Source organism: Gossypium arboreum, chromosome 11 (assembly GCF_025698485.1).
Source record: "Gossypium arboreum isolate Shixiya-1 chromosome 11, ASM2569848v2, whole genome shotgun sequence".
Taxonomy (NCBI): Eukaryota; Viridiplantae; Streptophyta; class Magnoliopsida; order Malvales; family Malvaceae; genus Gossypium; species Gossypium arboreum.
Window position 1 is genome coordinate 7,562,943 of NC_069080.1, and position 26,911 is coordinate 7,589,853.

Genomic DNA, 26,911 nt, shown 5'->3' on the forward strand with positions numbered 1-26,911 from the left:
ATATTGAATAATTAAATTTCTATTAAATTTCTATCTTAATTTCAATTTAGTCCTAACTAAATTCATTTATTTTTCCATCTCAATTCATATCTCATTTCTACTCAAATATCAACTAAACTTAAAATTAACTATCTAATTTTCATCATAAATACCTAATTTAGAAATTCTTGCAATTTAGTCCCTATCATACAAATTTTATAACTTATTCTACAATTTAATCTATCTCCCACTTCTAGTTAGAAATTCTATTAATTCAATCCTCAATTCACACTTTTACTCAATAAAATTTAATGTCTAAAATCTAATATCTTTGAAAATTTCAACACATACTTAATAATATTTTGTTCCAAGTTCATAAAACTCAAAATTATAAGAAAAAGGATTTAATTTGACTTACCAATTTAAAATTGAACCTTGAAAACCCTAAATTTCTTATTTTCTTTTCTTTTTTTCTTTTCTTTCTGTTTCGTCCGTTGTTCTGTTTCTATTTTCTTTCTTTTTTCTTTCTTTCGTTACTTTATATACATATATAATAATAATAATAATAATAATAATAATAATAATAATAATAATAATAACAATAAAACATAAATATCTTTGTTATATAATAATATAATAATATATATTAACTTAAAAATATCAGATTTTTTAAAACATAAACTGCCTCAATTTCATGATTTTAATTTAATTACCTTTTTAGTCCTTTTTACTTTCTTTTAATCTACAATTAAACTTTTACCTTTTATTCACTTTAGTCCCTTTTACTAATTACTCTAAATTAAGCTAAATTCACTTAATTAAAACCTTATTAAACACATCCCTAAACTTATAAATATTCTATTAATTATTTATGAACCCATTTCGCTAAGACAGAGGCCCGATTATGTTTTTTTCCGATGCCCGCGAATTTTTGGTCATTACAATATTTCTCATTCAATTTGGTGTCAACCTACAATCCACATTATGCATATAAACAAGTCGTATTATGGCATCCAAAACAAGCAAAATCAACTCTTAAACATATAGTATACTTACATACAACCAATATGCCTTTAGGCACCTCAAATGACAATTATAAACATGTTAATCATGTAATCCATGTAACCAAAAAATCAACCAACTTTTATGTATAATTACATTAACACACAACATGTAAACCATTTACCAACACCTGACATTTGGTACCAATTGTATCACTTAGTCAATAGCATCAAATACATATACATTTACTATAGCATAGTATCAAATCACACCAAGTTATAAAACATACCTCACATGCATATTCAACTACTATTTTACCTTTCATCATTCAACCACAAATCATTCCACACATCAACATTATAAGGCTAATTATGCACACACCAAAATACCAAAACACCAAAACATAAGTCAAATAAGTGGCTTATCTCAACAAAACACATATAGGCCAACATTTATCCAAAATAATCTATACATGCCATTATAACCAAAATCAAAACATCCGAACGTGCTGATAGAATTAATGGATAGTGTGATATAACTCTGACAAGCTTCCAACCCAATTGAGCTTCCGATAATATGTGAAATAAATGATAAACAACTACGTAAGTAATGAATGCTTAGTAAGCTCGTACAAACTTTAATCATAATATTCCAATTCAATAATAAACTTTATATATTAAATATAAAGCTATATCAATGCCTCAAGATTTATCAACTACATAACCACTAACTCATAAATGAGTAAGTCTATCAACATCATATATATATTCATTTCTAACTTAATAGGATTTTATAAATATTATACATCATCATTAACCCTTTCATAAAACTACGAATAACTTCCTTTACTTATTTTTCATTCTATTTACTAAACATAAACTTAAATAACAAATCAATTAACTAACTAATATATTTATTCATAACATGGGTAAGTTCAACCATAACATACGTAATTTCTCATATATAAGTACATTATTCAACTCATCAATCCCTTTTTCATCATATCACATTTCAATTATGAACTTATCGTTTCATTTGTATAATACCAGACATAAGCATATACATCAATTATAATCTCAAGCTTGATATAAGCCTAATCACCATCATACACAAGTTAGTGCATTTATGTATGCATTTATGTATATAACTCATTTTCATGTTTCAAATCACTATCCCATTTTCAATACTCATACAATATCATCCAATATCAATCATAGTACCGTTTTATTCAATTATCCTATTAACACGACTCGGACTTGGACGGATACACAAATCCAACCAACACACCAGTTTGGCACCCAGTTCCTTATCGGATAAATTCGAAGTAATGTGTACCCAGCGCTATATACATTTGACACCTAGTGCCTCATCGATTAAACTAAAGTAAATTGGCACCCGGTGGCTCATTGACTCGAAGTCGAAGAAATCCCTGAACTTTTCTTATCTTGTGGCATGCCATCTATATCTGACTCAACCCGATACAGTTAATAGAGTTTAATTTCACTTCCAAATACAACCAATATCTAATTATCATATTTGCACCTATATACATTCCTTTCAATTCAAATAATCAACACATTCATAATTTATACACCAATTCAATCCATTTCAATTAACTATCAAATGTCAACCTTTTTAATTCATACATATTAGCACATCATTTCAACATCATTTTGTACTATACTCAAATTGCACATGCTAACATCTTTTATTTGATTAATAATGTCCTAATTCACACAATTACTGTATAAATAGCTATTCACATATCAAACCATAATTATTTATACATTGGCATTAGCCATTCAATAATTAACAAATCTTTCAAATTCATTAAAAATTTTATTGTATTGAGATTTTCCATACGAAAAAAGACCTACGGGTAAGAGTACATCATCAACAGAAGCTCATAGAGCTGGTCCACCAGAACACGCTAACAGAAGCTCGTAAGAGCTGATCCACCCAATCACTCCAAACAGAAAGTAAAACATGAGAGTTTGCAACAAATGCTGAACTCCGGTTTATATGCCGATATCTCCCTCCAATACCATCATATACCAATTTACGAATGTACTCAAATCCCGCGTTCCATTCAAACCGAAACCCAATTCAATATTATAATTCCAACAATAATTTATTTCCAACAATAGAATAAATAATATCATTCATCAATTTATACAAAATGTTAAATTTTAACCGTACGAACTTACCTGGCTAAATTGCAAAAATACGAAGGTTCATGGGCATTTTGGTAATTTTTTATTTTCCTCAAATTTGCACCCGATCTTGATCTAAATTAATAATTCCATTCAATTTATTAATTTATACAATAAAACAATTCATTTCATATAATTTGGTCATATTTTACATTTTTACAAAATTACCCCTAAAGTTTTACTTTTATTCAATTTAGTCCCTAAGCCCAAATCATGCAAATTAACTATTTTTAATGCAAACCCATGCTAGATGACTATTCATGGCATCCAATACAACCATTTTTGTAATAATTTCACAACAAACCCTTATATTTTTACTATTTCAACAATTTAGTCCCTAATCGGGAAATTCATCAAAAATCACTTAATAAAGTACTCATCTAAAATTCATAATTTAATAACTAAAATCATATAGATTCGTCAATTGCAACTTCCAAGATTTTTAATAAGATAAAAAACTAAGGTAAGCTTTAGTTAGACCTAATTGTAACAATTTCAAAAATATAAAAATTACAAGAAACGGGTAATAATTGAACTCACATGAAGCAAAATATGAAGAACCAACTTAAAAATTTCTCTCTATGGCAGTTTAGACCGAAACAATAAGAAATGTCTAGAAAGTTTTCAATTTTCAATTTGTTTCATTTTAATTTCAATTAAATTACAATTTTGCCATTGAATGACTTTATTTTATTATTTTCCTTCCTTATGCCGCATCACCCTTTTAATTTTGGTATATTTGCTTCTTAAGTCCTTCCTCTTTTTATTAATCAAGATATTTAATCTCTTAAAATTACAATTAGTAAGTTTTACACTTTTTTCAATTTAGTCCTTTTTAATTAATTAACTATCGAAACATTAAAATTTTTCAATGAAACTTTAATACTACCTTAATGATACTCCATAAATATTTATAAAAATATTTACGACTCGGTTTATAGAAATAAGGTCCCGATATCTCACTTTCTAAAACCACTTTTTACGAACTTACTTGTCGAATTTGGTGGCATTGAACTGAGCTATTATAGTCTCACTTAGAGATGAGGTGAGGCTACGCCAAACTAGAGCACTTAACTAGTGAGCCTCTATTGACGAGATGGCTATCATCTATCACTCACATACTTTGTAATCCATCACATCAAGTCACATAGCTGACCTAACAAAGAGACATCACCTACCTAATGAGAAGGCCTATCTTGCCCTTGAGGGGTAAACCAATAAAAGCTCCATTAGACACATATTTAAGCTTAGGAAAATCAAAGGCCGGCCTTACTTATAACTACAAAAGCCCTTCACCAAAACAGTGGGAACTTTCCAAGAAATCGACATATAGCCCAACCTTCTACCACTAACTCGACTTGCAATAGATACTCTCTCCACTATGTGAACCATAATTCTCTTCTTCCATACTTTCTTTTCCTCAACAAATTTAATTTTAGGTGTGCAAGTTAGTTGAAAAGTTTAATTGAGAAACAAAATTTTCCATTCCTATACCTAGACTCTTTCTATATAACTAATATCTTATTTAGACATCAAAATTCTATAAAATATGTATATATATGAAAAGTTTATACATTCACGTTATAACTATCTATATTTTACATGTATTAAACACATGGAGATGTGAGAATAAATCATAATTTCAATGGTGAATAACTAAATAAATTATTATGTAGGTTTATTCTTCTTATAAAACGTTTAAATGTATGTGAGTTTTGGAAAAAAAACTCCTTGAGTTACAACTATAGTAGTCAATACTGTATCCTTATCGGTTATATCAGTTGGTATGCATCATTCTTATCCTTGATTAGTATCAAATAATCCAAGTTATTGTTTAGTCAAAATTTGATGCATTTCGATTGTTCTAGTGTGTTTTGGCCAATATTAATCTTATTTTAAATATTTTAAAATTTTTATTTAAACTTTATTTTATATAATATTAAAAGTAGGAAATGGGGTGACAGGATTTAAACCAATGTCTAAAAGATGTCTAACGAAAGATTTAATCATCACTCTATACGGTAAAGATAAAATCACATTTAAACTTAAAATACAATTATTAAATTAAATTATTGAACCTAATTAATAATTTTAAAATTATATTTGCATATAAATATATTGTAATTGAGATATAAATGCATATATATATATAATAATTTATTATATAAAAAAATATGTGAAAATAAAAATATTAATAAACTTGAAATTGTATACTAAAATAAACTGATACCATTAATATCATGTTGATTGATATAGTATTGATTACCTTAATTACCATAGAAGTGGTTTAATTGAAAAGTACAACCATTTATAGGCGTAGTTGTCGTTGAAGTTAATAACTACAACTTTTTTTAGTTTACAAATTATAATTAGTGAAATAATCACCGTTCAAATAAAAAGGGAAAAAAAACAAATAGGCCCAACAAGAAAATACAAAAAACCCATTTTATAAAAATCCTTTTTCAGCCAGAGTTGAAAATTGTCCATGTTTATCAAGCCTAGAAGAGAAGAAAATTCAAGGCCCTAAAACAAAAGGTCTTCTTTTTTTCTTCTTCGGCCCGTAACGAAATTATTAGGCAAAGATTGGAACATTAGACCCGACACGCCTATTTGGATGTTAATATGATGGTTTATTTTGAGTATAATTACAAGGAACATATGTTAAACCTAAATTTTTATGTCTCATATTGGGTAATGCCTTTAAATTCATGTTATTCACACTTTAATCCAATAGAACAATCATGTATTCACATCACATTTAGCCTTATGGTTTCTTGTTGGTAGCAGATCGATACCTAGCAGCATATCGGTGAAATAAGGCCAGTGCATTGCTTGTTAGCTGTGCAACGTTCATTACTTTACCTTTAATGGTGGCCTTCATTTTACTCATCCTATGCCCCGGGAACTCATCCACGCAATTGCTAGCATCGGTTAGGGCAGCGCTAATCCAAGTATCAACATTATCTATGTGCCAAAATAGGTCATCGGTCATCCCCGCTTTCAGATCAAACCCGCGGAGTTCTCTGATTGAGTGGCTAAGCTGGTTTATGCTATCATCTATTTGTTGCAAGCAATCTCTCAGGGCTGGACACTCCTTCGATTTTATTGACTCCAGCTCTTTTGCCACCTTCAACATATACGACCTTGTTGAACGACCCTTGTATAGGCTCACTGTCAAGGCAACTTGAGCCAGTTGCTGCTCGTTCCGAACGTTGGAGTTGGCGTAGCGGGCCAGACATTTAATGCATAGGGCCGGATATAGAGTGGTTTGACACGAGACCTCAATGAAGGCCTTGGTATCCGGATGTTTAAAATGTCTGGCTCGAGCCATGGATGATTCAACCGTGCTGAGGTTAATGTAATAGAAGATGAAGAGAAAGAAGAACACCATGGAGAGGCGGAGTTCGGCCATTGGTAAAAAACGGGGAAGCTGATATTTGAAGGGTTTGAACTAAGACTTGAGACAAAGAATGAATGCATATGGAAAGTATATAAAGAAGATTTGTGGCATGCGAAGCCATTGCTAAGCTTGCAATTTACGTGAAGTTAAAGAGCAAATAAACTTGGTGTCAATTTAGCGAAGCAAGTAGAATAAATAAGAAAATGTCTCCCAGATCATGTTAAATCGCCGTTAAGAGCGCATTATTTGAAGCTTCCTTTTGCAGTATATTATGAGACAATGCAAAATGTTGGTTTTTTTTTGGTTGAAATTTTGGGTTATATAATTATGAGTTAGGTTTTTTTTAGTAAAAACAATGTTAAATAGATAAAAACTTTTTTTTAATCCCACCTTATAATATCTAATTTTATTATTTTTTTACACTAACCATAAGTAAACACACTATCTATTTAAAGAAACCCTAAGAAAATATTATTATTTTTGACTTTTTAAGTTTTAATTATTTTAAACATGTAAGTTTTGAGATTTTAATTTCTTACCCCACATTTTATCTACATATGCCCAAAACACCAAAATAAAATTTTTCATCACACTGTTTAAATACATTTTTTTCTAAACCTAAAATTTTCTTTAACATCAAATACTAAACTAAAATTATGATTTGCACTAGACTTCTGACAAAAATGACTGGTTTATCGGCGATGCCTATGGCCGACCGCAACTAGTTAAAGCTTCTGTGGCCAACATGATCCTTCGTTCAAGGGACCCAGCTAAGAACATGCATCTAAACTTCAAAAATTATGGTTAGTTTAAGTTACTTGATTTTATGGCACTCATGGATCATGTGATTGAGTGGTTTCTGCTCAAAATCAAACCCACAAAATCAATCAAATGGTATAGCTTTTCCAAGCTGAATCTTTAAGGCTCGAATCTCTTCACATAGAAATACTAGCACAATCAAATTAATCATATGAGGTTTACAAGGGAAAAAAAACTTTGATTGGACTGTGATTGATCTCAAGCAATTCATAAACATATTCAAAACTCTTTAATATTTTTAAGTAATAATAAAAGAATTTTAATTCAAATTCAAGCTCCAACATAAATAACTGGGTTTGAAATTAAATTAAAAAAATAAGAACAAAACTAACCATGTAAGCTAAAGCTGAGTCCTGGGTCAGTTTTGAATAACAGTAGTATACATGTTAAATACATGCAATAGAATAGATCAACATCTGTTATCTAGGATAGCAGCTTGTACATATCTATGCAGTCACATGAAAAGAACAAGTAATACCATTTAACATGAAAACGGAAACATTGATGATCAAACACCGTTTTTGAGATGAACAACAACGTTTTCATCACCATAACCTCTTTCTTACATCTGCTCTTCAGTAATCTAAGGTCCCAATGCAGCGTAGAGACAGATGATGCTCAAATCATGGACTGTCTGCTGCATTCTTGCAGGCAATCAAACCCAAAAGAACAGTTGAAGCACACAAAGACAAAGGAACTTTGTCAACAAACAGTGAGCTCCTATGTCGTAATACAATTACTACAGTTGCATGACTACAGCAATAACAACAAATCACAAAGACAAACAGCACACTATATTAGTCCATACGTGTATTACTCATCAAACTCTTAGATTTGCATAGTGGTGGTAATTTACTCGTTAACCTTCATTCCGGAAAGATAAACTCGGCTCTGGATGACACTGCCACCAATCCAAAAGCCAGGCATGACCATGAGCCCAACCTTAGGCTTCTCCTCGCTTTCATCCATTATCAAATTCTTCACTACACTTTCCATATAAACCTCTGAATATTCACTTCCCCTTTTAACTTGAAAGACTTTCACGTTAGGGTTGAATGAGTAAGCCAGCCGATGCAAAAGCCAAATAGATTTAGCCAATTTTAGAAAGGCTTGGTAAAATGGAGTCCTAGGATGCCCACCTCCTGTTACATAATTACGCTGGTCTAAATTTCCAAAGAACGAAGCTTCCATCTTTGGATGAACAACCATCAGGTACTTGCTCTGGGAAAATTTCCCGAATAAGGAATCAGGATTCTGGCCCAACATGTCCAATGGATCCATCTCCCTCAGAGCCAGATATTGCTGGAAGAAGCTCTCTTTATTGACTGTAACATTATCCAATTTAATGGAGAAGCTCTCCTGTTGAAACCCACTGAACATCCTCTGGCAAATGTGGGACTCAAATGCATATTTCTTGTGAGCTCTCTTGGCATAAACCACATTGGGCTCAATTGAGTCAGCGGCAGCATCAAGGTCCCAACCAGCAGCTTTCATCATGTTGATTAATGGTTTAGAAAAATCATGAATAGCTTTGTAAGCAGATTCAACAGCTGATGTGAAGAGCTCAGGGGTCAAATCCGCAGGAAAGAATCCATTTTCTTCTCCTGAGCCTTCAGATTCCTTCATAGACAAGCCCCTAAGCTTTATATTCTTTTCCAGTTTCACTCTCTTCTGGTTTGCATCTTCAATTTGCTGCTGCAACTGTCGAATCTCAGAATCCTTGTTCTGAATTTCAGACTGAAATTTCTTAACCATGACCTCATAGGTTTTCAGCAGGCTCTGTTGTTCTTGGATCTCAGCAGCTAAACGAGAATCTTGAGGAGAAACGCACACTGGCTTGGGGTTCTTTTCTCTATAGAAGTGCTTCAGTTCAGATATATTCTTCAGCTCAGATATTACAAGTTTATCAGCAGCTTGAATTTTTTCAGGGTCATAGGGAGTATGAGCAGTTTGTAGCTGAATATAAGCTGACTTGAGGGAGGAGATGTTCGTAAATAATTTGGATATTAGAGCTTCCACAGCTTCTGGGTTCTGGTTCATGCTCTCTTCCATAGGTTGAGGGTGGACTTTTTGATTGCTGCTATCACGGATATGAGTATCTTTTGCCCCAGTCGGTAGCATAGTTGTTACCAACCAAGGGGATAATTGAAATTGAATCTTTCAGAAAGGCTACTGCTACCAGAACACCTGCAAATTTGGACAACATTACTAATGTAAGTAAACCTTATGCAAGTTTCCACGAATATAATATATGATGCAAAGCATCAAAATACAAAAGACAGATGGCTCTCAGCATGATCTGCTATTCTAGACATGGTTAAGATTTGAACGAGTTCTCAAACTGAACATAATATACCAACACGGAGCAATCTCTATATTTATTAAACTCACCAAGTTCTCAGTTAAAATCTAACTTCTGGTTTAACACACAGCATCACTTGACTGATATTTCTGTGCTGTATGGTAACTTGGAAATTATAAACAACAAAGGGTGATCGCTACATTTAACATATATTTCATACACAATAGGAACACAAAAATACAGTTGAAATTTCATAGTGATCCAAGTCATCAGGCACACATCTTGGTAATTGAATACTCTACGGGGACACAAGTAGATATATAAAAAAAGAGTAAGGACCTGTACATACCTGAAAAGATCACAGCCCCTCTCCAAGATATATCCAGTAAACATAATCACCTTCAACCTGAAAGCAATAGTAATGAATAATTAAATTGTTTCCAAGAGCATGATAGATTAAAACATATGCAACAAATAATTAATCATTAATCATTTTGGAAGTTCATCTCATAAGGTACACTACAACCCTAAAAGCAAAGTTTTAAGAAGAAAATGATAAAATTCTGGAACCACTCAGAATTCTTCATTTGGGTGAGAAAACGAGGTAAATAACACATTCTTAATAAGCAAACCGTTCAGCTAAACAAGATTCCAGTAATGACAACAATATTTAGGTTAAAGAGAAAATATCCTTAGTTTAAAGGGAAAAAGCAAGCAACTTAAACTCCAAATCTATGGTTGTACAGTAATATAAGACCTACACTGACCATGGTTAACAAGGTAATTTTTTGGTTTGGTAGTGATTAGCTTTGTCGGGTGGAAGAAGAAATTTACCTGATCGGAGACGGAGCCAGACGAGATGGGGAATATTTTCGGACAAAATTATTAAACAAGTCAGCGACAGAGAAGCAAAGCGTCGAATAGGTAACCTTTTGCTGAAGTTTTTCTTTTTTGGGGGTAGTAGGCCCACGGTCCACCACTATAGAACAAAGCACACCCTATGGCTATGATGACTGATGGGTTATCTTGGAATTCAAAATTGGTCTTTCTAGTTTCCTTTTATCTTCAAATTATAAATTACAAAAAATTTATAAGAAGCTTGTTAGTTCATAATTTTTAATTTCTTTTTACAAGGAAGTGAATCAAGTAGGTCAAAATAAGGAGATTAAATTAGCTGTATTTTGAGTGTATGAAAATACTATAATCATAGTTCATGTCACGCCTAATGATCATCCATCCCACTAATTATTTCGAGTTAGGGAATATGTATGTGTTAAGTATTAAGGGACTAGCTCAAAACGAGAGAGGCCCTAAATATGGGGACTGCCTAAGAGAAATTTCGGCCGTCTCACTATAGGTCTGGTTTCGCTGGTTAATGCATTGGGGGCCCATTTTAAAGCTAGATATGGATATGCCGATGCCTATGCCTCTTGTTTAAACTTCTCAGTTTCCTTGCTATTGTTAGATGTGTGCTTGCCTAATTGGGGTCGATCTACCTGCTAGAACTCGAACATCCGTCTAAAAAACTAGTAGAGATTGAGCAGAAATATAAGTTTAGAAAATGGGATTCGAAAATAGGCCCATTTCTTAAATAAATCAGTCTCGGGTAGAATTTTTTTGTTCAAGTCCGGTCCGAATTAGTTATTTTCTTGTTGTTTTGCTATCATATTGTTATTATATTACTGTTGTTTTGCTACCATATTGTTAATGTTGTTTTGTTGTTATAGTCTTATTTAAGTATAAAAATTTTTTAATTTATTTTTAATTTGTTAGTAAACATTTATTTTATTATATTTGATGTATTATATATATTTTTAAAAAATTTAATACGTGTGGACTGAATCGAATTTAAGTTTAGTATTTTTAATATGAATTGAGCATAAATAAAATTTTATACTTATTTTTTGGGCCAAACCCGAACATAAAAAATAATCTTAAAATTTTGCATCGTCCCGTGTTTATTGTGCCATAGTAACAGTGTTTAACGTGCATGGTGTAACCATGAGGAGTAGGTTCAAGACATTCATGGCCAGTTATTGCAGGTCGCTCGCTTGAAAAATTGTATTTGTCGTGTAGCTTATTTTATGCATTTTTATTCAGCTTGTGTGATGATGTAAAACTGTAGCAACCATCTGCTTTTTGGGCATAATAAAACCAATTACTTATCCAAAATAATAATAAAGTCAAATTGTTTTAATGAAGGACGAAATAGCATAGACTGAGAAATCCTCGCATTCTTTTGAACCACCAATACAGCTAGGGCTTGGAAGATTGAACCTCTAAATGGATGAAATTGATGTAGGATATAGATGGAACTGAAGAAGAGGTACACAAGCCAAAAGGGGAATTATTCTGGGAAGCACTTACATATGTTTGATTTAAGTAAAAAAAAATGAGAATCCAACCTAAAACGTTCAATATCTGTTAGCACCGCAAAATGATATTAGCAGTTGCATTTAAATACTTAAATGCCACATTAAAAATCAAGTTAAATGTGAAACATGAAGATACTATTTTTCGGACTTTTTTTCTTATTTTGAAATATGACTTTTACAAGAATATTGAATTCCAAGCAAGTTAGATGTTCTTGACCAACTCCACCCAACTAACTTGAATTTTACTTCCCACCAACTACCTTCCAAATTCGACCAACTTGATTTCATTTCTTCTTTCCGTTCTACTAAAGAGGTAAATGCCAAAATTGAAAACTTGAAGGGGTAAATGTAAAATTTTCCCTACATTTCCGCTACTCCCGAGGCACAACGGTGAAGCCAGAAATCACTCAAATCAGTTTTCAGTTTTCACTTTGAGTCCTCAGCCACAGCCAGCCGATTATTGACGTCATCATTAGTAGGGAAAATAACTTTCTGATGTAATAAAGGCTAAACTTAAACAATAAAGTAAGAGAAGAAGGGTTTAGGAGAGAGCTGACAGTACAATATTAGCACACTGGCAACCTTAAAAAAATGAAAATGAAATGAGATGAAAGGCGGAGAGAGCAAATATGACATTGCTACCCACAGTCAACGGTTGAGATCCGGCACTCTTCGAATCTAACGGTCAGCTCATCTGTTCTCATTTGTCCCTTTGGGTAGACGAGAAGATCAATGAGAGTTGGTGGCTACTGGACTGGTTACGAGTTACGACTACTTGCCCCCATTGCCTTTTGCATTTGAATATATATTATGAGTTAAAAAGTCTCTCTTTTCTCTTCACATTACCAATAAACAAAGCGGCCGAGGGTCATTTCCTTTCCCTTTCACCAGCCTCTCTATTCGATCGAAAAACAATGGCCTCTTCTTCCTCTCTCACCCTATCTCAAGCCCTCCTTGCCCGAGCCATCTCTTCCCATGGCTCCGCCCAACCCTCTGATCACCGCGTCTCTCTCTCTGCCCTCTCTATTCCCACTTTCTCCGGCCTTAAATCTGCTGCCCCACGCTCTTCCACTTCCCGTCGCCGCCTTCCCACGCGCTCTACCTGGAATCACCAAGTCCGTTCTGCCGCTGTCGAGACGATTGGTACTGCCGCCGAGACTTCATTGGTCGAGAAATCGGTCAACACGATCAGATTCTTGGCCATTGATGCTGTCGAGAAAGCCAATTCAGGGCATCCTGGGTTGCCCATGGGCTGTGCTCCAATGGGTCACATTTTATACGACGAAGTTATGAGATATAACCCGAAGAACCCTTATTGGTTCAACCGTGACCGTTTCGTATTGTCCGCTGGTCACGGTTGCATGCTACAGTATGCTCTGCTTCACCTCGCTGGTTACGACAGTGTCCGAGTAAGTTTCTTTAGAAGTCTTCAAAGAATTCATATTATTGAGAGCTATTTGACTTTGGATACATACTTTTTTTTATCTGTTTGGTGAAAACTGGATCTGAGTTCCTCTTTATTTATTTGATAAATTATTTTTATTGTTGGGTAGTACTTCTTTTTAGGATGATTTATGGTAAAACGCAGTTGATTCTTGCACTAAAGGACTAAACTTTATGATTATCGGATTATCCTTTAGGAAGATGATTTGAAGAATTTCAGGCAGTGGGAAAGCAGAACTCCAGGACACCCTGAGAACTTTGAAACACCTGGAGTTGAAGTCACAACTGGTTTGTTTGACTCCTCTGGCAAAGTGATTTGTATTTGATTTTGTCAATAAAAGTGAAATGTGTGCGCTTATATCTGGCTTTTTCCTTTACCTATAGGTCCTCTTGGTCAAGGCATTGCAAATGCTGTTGGATTGGCTCTTGCTGAGAAACACTTGGCTGCTAGATTCAATAAGCCAGACAATGAGATCATCGACCACTACACGTATACTTGCCAATTCTGTCCTTTGTTTTTTATTGCCTGCATGCTCAATCTTAGTGATAGTTTGGCCTTTGTTGTTGTAGATATGTTATTTTGGGAGATGGTTGCCAGATGGAGGGTATTGCAAATGAAGCTTGTTCACTTGCTGGGCACTGGGGACTTGGAAAGCTTATAGCTTTCTATGATGACAACCACATTTCCATTGATGGAGACACTGAAATTGCGTTTACAGAGAGTGTTGATAAGCGTTTTGAGGGGCTTGGGTGGCATGTTATCTGGGTCAAGAATGGAAACACTGGCTACGATGAAATTCGTGCTGCTATTAAGGAAGCAAAGGCTGTCAAAGACAAGCCCACTCTGATCAAGGTCTGATATTTTCGAAATTCTTTGTTTTGAAGTAATACGCTTGTATTCTAGATTGATGTGAATATTGTATTCTTGAAATTTAAAGGTTCATGATTCTTAGTTAAACTCATTTCTCCGCTATAGCTTTTGATAAAAGTGTGCTGCATCATATTAGAAGCATGAAGAATGCCCTTATTGAAAATTGAAAATTCTTGCGTCTCTCTATGTATTTACACTTTGACTTTGTTATTGAGTTTTTTGAAGTTGCTTTTTCTTCTTGTTCTTTTCAGGTGACAACCACCATTGGTTATGGATCTCCAAACAAGGCAAACTCATACAGTGTACATGGTAGTGCATTGGGTGCCAAGGAAGTGGACGCTACTAGGAAAAACCTTGGATGGCCATATGAGCCTTTCCATGTACCTGAAGATGTGAAAGGGTAAGGGGAGATCAGTAAATACTCCATCTGATTATATTTTGGTTTGATGTTCAAACTTTTCTGCCATTTTTGCAGGCACTGGAGTCGACATGTCCCTCAAGGGGCTGCTCTCGAAGCTGAATGGAATGCAAAGTTTTCTGCATATGAGAAGAAGTACAAAGAGGAAGCTGCAGAGCTCAAATCAATAATCACTGGTGAACTACCTGCTGGCTGGGAGAAGGCGCTTCCAGTGAGTAGACTTCTGATGTCAAACATCCATAATTTTCACAATTTTCTTAATATGATTAATGCTGTCTGATTTTATTGGAATGTAGAATGTCTAGTGACCCTTTCTTTTTGCTACTTCCAGACATACACTCCAGAGAGCCCAGCTGATGCTACCAGAAATCTCTCTCAACAAAATCTTAATGCCCTTGTAAAAGTACTCCCAGGACTTCTTGGTGGAAGTGCAGATCTTGCTTCTTCCAACATGACCTTGCTCAAAATGTTTGGGGATTTCCAGAAGGACACCCCTGAGGAACGCAATGTTCGGTTTGGTGTTAGGGAACATGGAATGGGAGCCATCTGCAATGGCATTGCCCTTCACAGCCCTGGCCTGATTCCATACTGCGCTACTTTCTTTGTCTTCACTGACTACATGAGGGCCGCCATTAGGATTTCTGCCTTGAGTCAGGCTAGAGTTATCTACGTTATGACCCATGATTCCATTGGTCTTGGGGAAGATGGACCAACTCACCAGCCAATTGAGCACTTGGCAAGCTTCCGTGCAATGCCTAATGTTTTGATGCTCCGTCCAGCTGATGGAAATGAAACGGCTGGAGCATACAAGGTTGCTGTCCTCAAGAGGAAGACACCCTCAATTCTTGCCCTTTCCAGACAAAAGCTGCCCCAGTTAGCTGGAACTTCCATTGAGGGGGTTGAAAAAGGTGGCTACATCATTTCAGACAATTCTTCAGGCAACAATCCTGATGTAATTCTGATTGGAACTGGTTCTGAGTTAGAGATCGCTGTTAAAGCTGCTGATGAACTACGGAAGGAAGGGAAGGCTGTAAGGGTTGTCTCCCTTGTTTCATGGGAGCTCTTTGATGAGCAATCAGATGCCTACAAGGAAAGTGTTTTCCCATCTGCTGTAACAGCTAGAGTGAGTATTGAGGCTGGATCAACATTTGGGTGGGGGAAGATAGTTGGATCCAAAGGGAAGGCAATCGGAATTGATCGGTTTGGGGCAAGTGCACCAGCAGGGAGAATATACAAGGAATTTGGCTTAACTCCAGAGGCTGTTATTGCTGCAGCCAAAGAACTTTGCTAAGCTTGGTTCAAAGTCTCTGAGGAAAATTAAGGTTTTCGATTGAAGATGTCGCTGAAGAGCTGTTCCAATTGTGACAGTCTCTTTTGTTTTGTTTTCTTTAATAAGAAACAGATTCAAATTTTCTTTTGTTGCTTATGATTCATCAATAGCAGCAGTGACCAAAAGGGAGGTTAGAGTTTCTTTATGTTTATGGATTTGTAACTCCTCCTGGGACTTCTCCGGATTTCTGCTTTGGCCTAAGATATAAAATGAGTTTGTATAATTTTGCTTTTCAGAATAAACAGTTTGATTCCCCCACACTAAATTGCTTATTTTCTACCCTTTACTTGTTTGACGTATTTTATTGAAGTATCAAGTAAATAATAATACGACCCTACCCGGAAAACGAAAGGTGGTGGGTGGTTGGAATTTGTTGTTAGGTTCCAGTCATTAGAAGCGAAACTTAATGATTCGGAAATGGTTTCAAGCCATTCAAAAGGCTTGGGGATGTTTGTGGTCGTTGGAGATCCTGTCTATCTTCTTTGTCTTTTATGACTAAAAGTTATTTGACAAACAATGGCTTGCGAAAGTAGGAAATTTCAGTCTCTTATTTTCCAGCCGTATCTCAGTTTATTTCCATGAAATTGACTGTCAAGTCTGGTATTGGCATGGGACCTATTTTAAGAACATGGTTTTTGGTTTTATGCATGATTTGGACATGAAAAAGCTACTTCAGCATATTCAGCATATATCCTGATTCCATATTATTTTTCTTCAGCCGCCTTATTATTTTGATGGTGAACCGTGGAAGGTGAAGGTCCACCTACAACACAACTATTGGATTTCTTTTGGCTGTTATGCTCTCTTGCTATAAAACAGATCCAAGGAGAGGACTGTGAAAGAATTCTAATATTGAAATTTTTTACATATACTTGGATTCAATTGTTTTCGTTAATCATCTTTCAGAGATCTTTAGTTGTTAGGAAGGCTAATAAATTCTTTCATTCTTTGCACTGCTTCTGGCAAGCCCTTTGCTCCCTAAGGAATGAAACAACACTTACAAGATTGAAACCTTTGCTGCAGTTTAATGGGAAACATCAAGCCCAAAATGCATTTGATTTTAAAATGATGCTTACTTTTATTATTATCAGTAGTTCTGAGCAATAAGTGATTTCTGGGCATGAACATTATATTTGGATATTGAAATATGCATATTTCTTCTTCTTCTTCTTCCCAACTAAAGACTATTTCCTTGGTTCTTTTCAGCAGCAAAAGGAGACTGAAAGAATGATTGCTGTATGCACAGACACAACTCAGAAGGTAGATTCTAGCTACCTTTATTCTTATACAAATCCTTTAGATTATGCTCGGAGCAAGAGTTGAAGAAGGGCCAGATTATTGTGTAATCACTCCTCCATCCGAGAAATTAAACTAGACAGCAATCGTGATGATCGCCGAATGGCCTTGGCATTCTCTCTTGCAGCCTTCCCTGACTTGATTTGAAGTTGTCGACAAAGAATAACTGAGAGAAGTTCATCCCACTGTCATTAAAACAAGAGAATAAAGCAAATTCAGCCTTGCATTTGATGTCAGCTTTTAATCTTTGATAGTCTCCTATCATGGGCAAGTTGAGTTTGCCATGATAGCTTCCTAAAGTGTAACTCCTTTTTCTGCTTAGAGCGATGGATGACATGGTGTTTAATTCTTGCCATGAAGACTGTAATATTAAACAGAATGAAACTCAACTGAGGATTGATTCATTGAATATTTCAAGGGCTCTCACCATTTTTTTCTTTGAGGCCTGCAACACAGATTTGCCTTCCATGTCTATGAAAACAGGGAATTTTCTTTTATATTTTGCACACATACAATTTCAGTTGAAACATTATTGTGAGAACTTGGAAAAGAAGTTAGTATAATCTATGGAGCGGCAGTTTAGATTGCCGTAACAATAAGAGGAAGAAGCCGACAATGGCAGCGGATTCAGTAACCAGAAGGGAACTTGTTTGAAAGGGATAGCTACTGTTGATCATGGGATAAGCGTATTTTCCATAAATGATAGAAAAACATGCACTTTTTACTAGTTCCTGGTTACATTAACTAGCCAGGCATGGAACTTGTTGCCTATTTGCCAGCTCTAAAGTAAGGACAACTTAAAGACAGCTTCCTTTCCACCAGATCCTCACATGGGGTTGGTGGAAGCCGTGAGGAAATTCAATGCTAGAAATTGTCACATGTTTTTCAAGAACAAGGATGAAGATGAAGATGATGGGTGAAGGGGCAATGCGTAAGGAGGTTTTTGGTCAGAGTTTGGTGTAAATCTTGAAGCTCACTCCTCTTTAATTTTGATGGGCTTGTAAATGAAGTAAAGCTTTGTTTGAACAAGCTTAGTGTAATTCTTTCTTCAGATTTTAACAATGTGAATTGCTATCTACAATCCACATGATGCTAGCTTAGCTTACATAAATTACAATCCAAGATTTCTATAGAAAATTCCAGAGGAAAGTTGGTTGCTTTTGCCTTACACTGCAATAATAATAATAATAATAACTACAGTATTTGTAGTGGCATTATAATGTATTTATATTTGGAGACACTTTGACATCGATTAACATTAGGAAACAAATGAATCAGAATAATGCTGCAAAAAAAAAAAAAAAACCATTTTTAAGTTATTAATTGCATATTTAGGAAAAATCATGCTGATCATGAATGAGATCATCTTAAATTGTTGAGAAAGTTTTAAGTTTTAATTGTCTCTGTTTTTGCTTTGTTTTTTTAATTGTCAAAAGAAATACAAGAAGAAAATGTTTAAACTCCCTAATTTTAACCAAGTCCATTGATTTCTTTAAATTAAATACCATTTGTTTTTATTTAAAAAAACCCTCTTTTGTTCTCTCTTCTTTAATTTTAGAGCCATTAGAAGAGAGACTAAATAAACCCAAACCAACAACAAACAAACAAAACAAACAAACCCTTCCTTCCAAAGATTTCCCATTTCATCACAAAATAAAAAGAGAGCTTGCACGAGAGAAGTCCACCACCACCCCCACCCCCACCCCCAGCCCAAAATCCACCCCCAAAATAATAGCAAGAACTCCCCTTTCAGCCTGTACCTTAGCCGTCGCCGCAGCCGCCACCGCAGCCGCCACCGCCGCCGAAGCAGAGTTATCCTCAAACGATAGATACCCATTTCTCCAAATCCTAATAAATAAAAAAGAAAAAAAAAAGGATATTCCAAAGTCGACGTCTTTTTCCAAATAACCTCAGAAATGTCAAAACAAATGTCTCATCTTGACGACATTCCATCAACGCCGGGGAAATTCAAGATGGAAAAATCGCCGTTCGTTCACAATCGGCTAAGGTGGCATTCCTCTCTTGCAAAGCTCACATTTTGGTCATTTATCTTCTTGGGCCTGATCTTGATCTTCTTCTTTCGATCTCCCTCTTCCAATCCCCTTCCGCAAGATCCTTCCCGACGCTCTCTCCGTACGTACAACTGGGGCGGACCCGCTTGGGAAAAAAGGGTTCGTTCCTCTGCTCGTGTCCGTTCCCACAATGGCATCTCCGTTTTGGTTACTGGAGCTGCCGGCTTCGTTGGAACCCACGTGTCGGCTGCTTTGAAAAGGCGCGGCGATGGTGTTCTTGGACTTGATAATTTCAATGACTATTATGACCCTTCACTGAAAAGGGCTCGGCAAGCACTTCTGGAACGAAGTGGGGTTTTCATTGTGGAAGGAGATATCAATGATTCGGCTCTTTTGAGGAAGCTTTTCGAGGTTGTTGCATTTACGCACGTTATGCATTTGGCTGCTCAAGCTGGGGTCAGGTATGCAATGGAAAACCCTGGCTCTTATGTTCATAGCAACATTGCTGGTCTTGTTAGTTTACTTGAAGTTTGTAAGTCAGCCAATCCACAGCCTGCAATTGTGTGGGCTTCTTCTAGTTCTGTTTACGGTCTTAATACCAAAGTTCCGTTTTCTGAGAAAGATAGGACTGATCAGCCTGCTAGTTTATATGCTGCTACTAAGAAAGCTGGTGAAGAAATTGCACATACTTATAATCATATATATGGACTTTCTTTAACTGGTTTGAGGTTTTTCACGGTTTATGGTCCATGGGGAAGGCCGGATATGGCATATTTCTTTTTCACTAGGGATATTTTGAAGGGGAAGTCCATACCAATATTTGAGGCAGCTAATCATGGTACGGTGGCTAGGGATTTTACCTACATTGATGATATTGTTAAAGGGTGTTTAGCAGCACTGGATACTGCTGAGAAGAGTACCGGAAGTGGAGGGAAGAAGAAGGGTCCGGCTCAACTGAGGGTATATAATTTGGGGAATACTTCGCCTGTGCCAGTTTCAGATCTTGTGAGTATCTTGGAGAGGCTGTTGAAAGTTAATGCAAAGAGGGATATTATGAAGTTGCCACGAAACGGGGATGTTCAGTTTACTCATGCCAATATTAGCTTGGCTCAGAGAGAGCTTGGATATAAGCCCTCAACTGATTTGCAGACTGGTTTGAAGAAATTTGTCAGGTGGTATCTTAGTTACTATAATGGTGGGAAGAAGGCTGCTGGGTAATTCATTCTTTGAATTGCGGTAGGATCCTCCAAATTCTTGTTCATTATCATTCGAATCCTTGTTTTTAACAATTCTCTGTTCGTTAGGAAATTATCGTTGTTTCATACATCTTTAATGATGCCATCGTATAAGGAAGGATATTATGTCCTACTTGGGAGAAGTTTTGTGATAACTGGACATTGTTTGCTGGCCAGGCACACGTTGTATCAAAAGAACACCAGATTTTATTTTTTTTCATTTTTCTGTCCCTTGAAATGTAACTGTTGTAGTTTTTCCGTTTAGAGCTTATGAACTGATAGAGCATATGTCATTGATAATAAAATAGAACTCGATAATACGACCGTTGGGTTGCATCTGGATATTTACTTTGTGACTTTTCTTCTAATGTTTACCAATCCCCAAACCCCAAAGCAAAAGAAAAAAAAAGATGCCCTCTAACTTCATTGTACTTTTGTAAAATTAATATGCTGATGTTGATTCCTTGCTGTTCTCTTTTGCCTTTAAGATAAGTAATTTTTTCTTGACTTTGACACCTAAAAAAGCCAATGGTCCAAGTTTTGTTTATTTCTTCTTTTTTAGTTAATGCTAGATCATTGCTAATTGCACATTTTCATTCAATAGCATAGAGGTATTGCTCCTTTCATATTTTTTCTTAGAGCTTGATATAAATGAATAAATATGATAGGGTTCCTAAGATATGTTTGATTAATGTTTAAGAGCTGGCAATCGGCTGTTTAACTTTAGGACTATGATTTTTCTGTTGCTGCTTGATTTATGGATTTTTTGAGCTTTGTACACAAAGTAGTGTTATCCAACTTGGTCCATGATCCAAGAATCATTTAGGTTTACAAATAGTGGAACACTAGGCAATCCAAGACGATTTTATTCATGGCGTGGTCCATAAAGAACTAAAAGATCCTTATCAATAGAAGCATCTGCTTAAAGCTATCTTTTGATAATTTATTTTAGCTTTGGCATTTTCATGGAAAGTGGTGTCTTCGTAAGTCTTGCAGCGGTTGAAAACCTCATTTTACACGATGTGAGCATATATGTAGCTAAAATGAAGTCGCATGGATTGTTCATCAAAGCAAGATATGGAATACTGGGTCAGACACATCTGAATCAGTAGTTTTTTTCTCTTATTATCTAAGATCGGTTATTGTGCCTTGTGGGGTTGATGCCATTTGTCTACTTTCAGAATCATAAATGTTTTTAGTGTTCCACTGGCAGTGAAAGATAATTATGGGTTCTTTCATTGAAGAATGTACTTTATTAAGGAGGTTGACGAAATTCTTACCGAGACAACTCTTTAATAAACATCAAGCCTATAGTGCTAGTTTAAAGAATTTGATGGAGTGTTAGATTAAATCAAATATGTTGTCTGCTAAACTAAAACTTTCCGAGGCATCTATCGAGTTAGCTTGGCCAAAATGACGAGGCTCCATAATACTTCTTTTGTACTTATCTTACCAGCTTGATTTGTGTTGAATTTTGCTGTTTTCTGTGTCATGGTCAGTAGTGGATAAGGAAAGTTTTTTCATGTACGAAGAAGTCCATTGAAAACATGAGAAGTCAGAATGGCGTTGAGGCATGTGCAGTTGTCTGTGTGTAAGCTGTTGTTGGAATGGGTGTTGCGGAATACGAGATGGGATGAAAAGGTGGTGGTGGTCTCCCAAAGTGGATAACCTTGGCCTTTTTTTCTGTTGTCCCATTGTTCCAAAGCCTCAAAGCTCCAGGATTGGGCGTTTCCTTTATCCATCTTGAACAATGGAAATACTCAAATTTCAGGCTCGGTTTGCATATCATAAATGAGACAAAATACCTCCATAAGGGTAAGAAAGTAATTTGAAGGATTGAAATCCTAATTTAAAATCGACAAAGAAAAAATTGCTGGGTTCATTTTGCCTTTGAAGCTTTCTTGGGCTAATCTACATAAATAATAGGCTTAATTAAAAACTAAACCATCAATGGAAAAAAAAAAGCCCAATAATGAATCACTAACAAAAGGACTAGAAGAATAAAAACCCTAGCCCAAACTTCCGCTTTGATTCTAGGCTAGGGTTTCTTTTCTCTTAGCAATTAGCAGGCAATACAGAATCAGAGTGAAGCAGCTAAGCTTGGAATTCTTCCATCATGGGTCGTATGCACAGCCGAGGGTTTGTATCCTCTTTAGAATCTCTTTTTTTGTTTATTTTTTTCTTTTCTTTCTAAATCTTTTATCATAAACAACCATGTGATTGTCTGGTCGAATTGTACTGTAATTGCTTCTGTTTTTTGGCATGACTGTCTGTGCAGTAAGGGGATTTCTGCATCTGCCCTGCCTTACAAGAGGACTCCACCTAGTTGGTTGAAGATCTCCTCTCAAGATGTGAGTCACTGTTTTAACCATGCCCTGAGCTTTTGCTTCTGCTTTAGTTAGGCAAATGAATGATAGTATCCTTTTACCTTCTTTAAAAGAGATTTCGACTTTTCGTTTCGAAATTGGTTATATGAGAAGTGGAGTTACTCCTTTAATGCCTTATGTCAGTTGAGTCCTCGAAGAACCAGATGCTTTAACAAATGTAACATGGAATAGTTGTTATCCTCATTGGCTGTGATACAATTCAATGCAATGTTATGCTCTGCTTGAAGTCTAAAGTTTTTCTATAGTAATGCATACATTTTAAACTGGTTGCTTTGCTTCATGAAGTTAAACTTGTCAGGATTTATGAAGTAAAACTAAAGATAGGTTCAATAGAAAATTGAAGTTTGATATTGCATGTACTTATGTTTCAGTATTTTGTTTTGACTTTTTTCAACTTTGTGAAATGTGCAATCTTAATAGTCATTTATTCTTTCTGTTGGTTACTTGACATAAGCCTCAAGTTGTTTCGAGCTCAGGTTACTATATTTTTGTGGAAGATATTATTTTGGTTTATATATCCCACAAATGTAGCTGGAAGTTGTAGTCTTGAACGAATGAAATAATAGTAGTTGTTAATCAAGTCTTCCTCAAACCCCTATCTTGATTTCATCTTTTAGGTTGAGGATAACATTTGCAAGTTTGCTAAGAAGGGTTTGACCCCATCTCAAATTGGTGTCATTCTCCGAGATTCTCATGGGATTGCTCAGGTGAAGAGTGTTACTGGCAGCAAGATTCTGCGCATACTGAAAGCCCATGGTGCATCTTTATTCAACATTTTCTGCTATTCCATTTTCCTTCAGATTGGAAGATTAACATTCAACGCATCCCTTTGTCTTTGTCAGGTCTTGCTCCTGAAATACCCGAGGATCTGTACCACCTGATTAAGAAAGCCGTTGCCATCAGAAAGCATCTTGAGAGGAACCGAAAAGACAAGGATTCCAAGTTTAGGTTGATCTTGGTTGAGAGCAGGATCCACCGACTCGCCCGCTATTATAAGAAGACAAAGAAGCTGCCACCAGTGTGGAAATAGTGAGTGTTTCTGTGGTTATTGCCTTTTACTCTCTACTCTCTTGCCATGAAATTGGTTTTAACTCGTAAATTTTAATGAACTTTATTTTTTTTCCCAATCCAGTGAGTCTACTACTGCCAGCACTCTTGTGGCCTAGATAAATCAAATTTTGAACTGTCTTCCTGTGCTTCGATTGATATTCTTCTGGATCGGCTAGGAGGAGTTGGACTTTTTGTATTACGTTCTATTAATGCCGTAAAAGAACTAGTCCACTTAATTTGAAGTTGAGATACTTAATGTGTTAAATCTTATGTTTAGTATATTGGAATAATTCATCTTTCATTTCATTTTTTCATATTTGAAAAGTTTTTTCATAGAGGTTTTTTCTTGGATTTGTTTCACTAGGTAGAATTGCTCCACACGTGAATCAGTGGAAGATGACGACCACAGAAGGGAGGAAAAAACAAAAACCCATTGGAAATTTACTTAAATTAATCAGACGGCATACAGATGAGATCTTTTAATACGCTATCAAATTAAGACAGCCTGGGATGTTGATAAAAACTAGATACCTCCTGGCTTGCATGCTTACATGAAATAAGCTCCTAGTTAAATCTATAATTGACTTGCAGGCTTCGAGGTTGTAAGGTTCCAAACTAGCCATGATGTACGTAAGGTGTGACTTCTGAATTGGATGTTAATAAACTATCCAACAATGAATATATCTCCATAACTTGGGGATGCGACTTATCTTGCACAAAGAATTCATGAACAGTTCCCTCAAGTTCAATCCGGCTGCAACCAGGAATTTTCTTCAAATTTCTTTCTTTCATCATCAACCTGACACTACTAACAGCGTTCCACATACCCAGACCAGCATACATGTTGGATAGAAGTACATAAGAGCTTGAATTACAAGAGTCCAGTGTGATTAAATGCTTACCCGCTGGTTCTCCAACATCAATGTTCTCATGGTTTTTGCAAGCACTGAGCAAACTTCTCCATATCACATCATTGGCTTCAATAGGCATTTCCTCTATAAATTTTCTTGCTACATCTATCTGCCCTGCCCGGCCTAGGATGTCTACCACGCATCCATAGTGTTGCAGTTTCGGTACCATCTTGTGAACTCTTCTCATGATATCAAAGCAAATTAGGCCTTCCTTCACCAAGCCAGCATGGCCGCAAGCATTCAGCACCCCAATGTATGTGATATCATCGGGTTCCACACAGAGCTTTTCCATATCCATGAGCAATTTGAAAGCCAATTCACCCATGCCATGAATAGCTAATCCACCAATCATAGCATTCCAATGATCAACAGTCTTATATTTTATACCCTCAAAAACCAACACAGCATTCTTTATGCTCCCACATTTTGAATACATGTCAATAAGAGCAACGCCAAGCCTTCCGCCCAAAGAGAACTTTTTTTGCTTTAGATAATGATGTAGTGCTAACCCTCTGTCGACATGCCCTAATTGTGCAATTGCTGAAAGAGCAATCAACAATGTGGCACTATCAGGTTGCAAACTACAATTCCTTGGTAGAAGATAAAATATTTCCAAAGCTTCTCCACAATATCCATTTTGGACACAACCAGCCATCATGGCATTACAGACAACAATATCTCTTTCTGACATTTCATTAAACAAAGACCTAGCTAGATCAATCTTACCTACTTTAGCATATCCATTGATCATATTAGCCCAACTGACGACATCCCTTCTCGGCATCTTATCGAACAATATCTGGGCATCTTCCATGTTCCCACACTTTACAAACCCATTAATCATTGAATTCCAAGAAATCAAATCTCTATCAGGCATTTTCTCAAAGAGTCCCAAAGCCAAACCCATCCCATCTTTCAATTGCGTGTAACCACTAATCATGGAATTCCAAGTTATCAAATTCTTATTCTCTAGTGGCATAACGTCAAACAACTCCTTTGCTAAATCAATCATCCCCCTTTTAATATACCCATCAATCATCGAATTATATGAAACAGAATCCCGCATAGACATTCTATCAAATAATTGACGTGCATATCCAATAAACCCACAGCGTAAATAATAAGAAATTAAACAATTTTGTAAAAATAAATCAGACCCAAAATTCAGCTTTCTAAGCAAACCGTGTACCTGCATTCCTTCCCTCAATAAACCCAATTGAGAGCAGGCTTTAAGCACCAAAGACAACGAGAATTTATCAAAAGGAACCCCATTCTCAAGCATCAAACAGAGAATGATAAAAGCTTCTTGCGCCTCACGTCCATGAGAATATGACTTTATTACGGCATTCCAAAGAAAAGGGTCCTCGTCTTGTTTAGGTGAACGAAAAGCAAGGTACGTAAAGAAGACATAGCGAGCGAAATCTACTAAAGGAGTGAAGGGTGATGGAGAGAAAGTGAGGACGATTTTGGTGGTGAGAACTTGGCTTCTGATGAAACCAGTGGTTATTAAACGGCCGTGGATTTGGTTTACGTCGGTCAGAGTCCTGCATTTCTGGAGAAGAGCTAAAGTTGGCAGTGTTGAGTTCCAAGGCTGGTTTAGATTCGCACAGATCAGCATCAACTCTATTCTCTGTGTTTTAGATTCTACAATCCCTTGTTAGAAATTAGTGTGTCCATACTCTAGATATTATCATCTTTAGATATTATTTGAACAAAAAGACAAACGCTTCAGATATTATCATCTTTCAACGGTTTTCAACGGCCAAAATTCGTGGACTATCCAGCTACGATGGAGTGGATTGAGTGCAAAACGACGTCGTTTGTTTCTTTCAAAAGAAAAATGAGCCTGGTTAAAGCCCACAAGTACA

The 26,911-nt window shown here is 35.8% G+C and overlaps 6 protein-coding genes across 7 annotated transcripts; 3 read left to right on the plus strand and 3 right to left on the minus strand.

Moving 5' to 3' along the window:
- Positions 1–5,958: 5,958 nt before the first annotated feature.
- LOC108459086 (pectinesterase inhibitor 9) lies at positions 5,959–6,606 on the minus strand. The gene has a single exon (XM_017758451.1). The coding sequence runs from the start codon at positions 6,604–6,606 to the stop codon at positions 5,959–5,961; it is 648 nt and encodes a 215-aa protein (XP_017613940.1).
- A 1,325-nt stretch (positions 6,607–7,931) lies between these two features.
- Positions 7,932–10,758, minus strand: LOC108460487 (protein GRAVITROPIC IN THE LIGHT 1-like). Its single transcript, XM_017760004.2, has 3 exons — positions 10,550–10,758; positions 10,065–10,121; positions 7,932–9,600 (listed from the first exon to the last, which is right to left on the minus strand). Exon 3 carries the CDS (start codon positions 9,532–9,534, stop codon positions 8,266–8,268), a length of 1,269 nt encoding a protein of 422 aa, XP_017615493.1. The 5' UTR covers positions 9,535–9,600; positions 10,065–10,121; positions 10,550–10,758; the 3' UTR covers positions 7,932–8,265.
- A 1,657-nt stretch (positions 10,759–12,415) lies between these two features.
- Positions 12,416–16,417, plus strand: LOC108460516 (transketolase, chloroplastic). The gene is made up of 7 exons (XM_017760030.2): positions 12,416–13,499; positions 13,731–13,821; positions 13,918–14,023; positions 14,104–14,386; positions 14,656–14,804; positions 14,880–15,033; positions 15,154–16,417. The coding sequence occupies exons 1-7, from the start codon at positions 13,005–13,007 to the stop codon at positions 16,111–16,113; spliced, it is 2,238 nt and encodes a 745-aa protein (XP_017615519.2). The 5' UTR covers positions 12,416–13,004; the 3' UTR covers positions 16,114–16,417.
- Positions 16,418–18,698: 2,281 nt separating this feature from the next.
- LOC108457841 (UDP-glucuronate 4-epimerase 3-like) lies at positions 18,699–21,043 on the plus strand. Its single transcript, XM_017757011.2, has one exon. It carries the CDS (start codon positions 19,365–19,367, stop codon positions 20,676–20,678), a length of 1,314 nt encoding a protein of 437 aa, XP_017612500.1. The 5' UTR covers positions 18,699–19,364; the 3' UTR covers positions 20,679–21,043.
- Positions 21,044–22,686: 1,643 nt separating this feature from the next.
- LOC108460917 (40S ribosomal protein S13-like) lies at positions 22,687–24,855 on the plus strand. 2 transcript variants are annotated; one of them, XM_053021278.1, is made up of 5 exons: positions 22,687–22,834; positions 22,974–23,046; positions 23,700–23,838; positions 23,925–24,111; positions 24,497–24,855. In XM_053021278.1, coding segments are annotated over exons 1-5 (423 nt in total). In that variant the 5' UTR covers positions 22,687–22,811; the 3' UTR covers positions 24,498–24,855. The 2 variants fall into 2 exon arrangements, with proteins under 2 accessions (XP_052877238.1, XP_017616110.1); XM_017760621.2 differs by lacking the exon at positions 24,497–24,855 and adding an exon at positions 24,215–24,438 and having other exon boundaries at positions 22,688–22,834.
- LOC108460916 (pentatricopeptide repeat-containing protein At2g45350, chloroplastic) lies at positions 24,550–26,797 on the minus strand. The gene has a single exon (XM_017760620.2). It carries the CDS (start codon positions 26,659–26,661, stop codon positions 24,748–24,750), a length of 1,914 nt encoding a protein of 637 aa, XP_017616109.1. The 5' UTR covers positions 26,662–26,797; the 3' UTR covers positions 24,550–24,747.
- Positions 26,798–26,911: the final 114 nt, after the last annotated feature.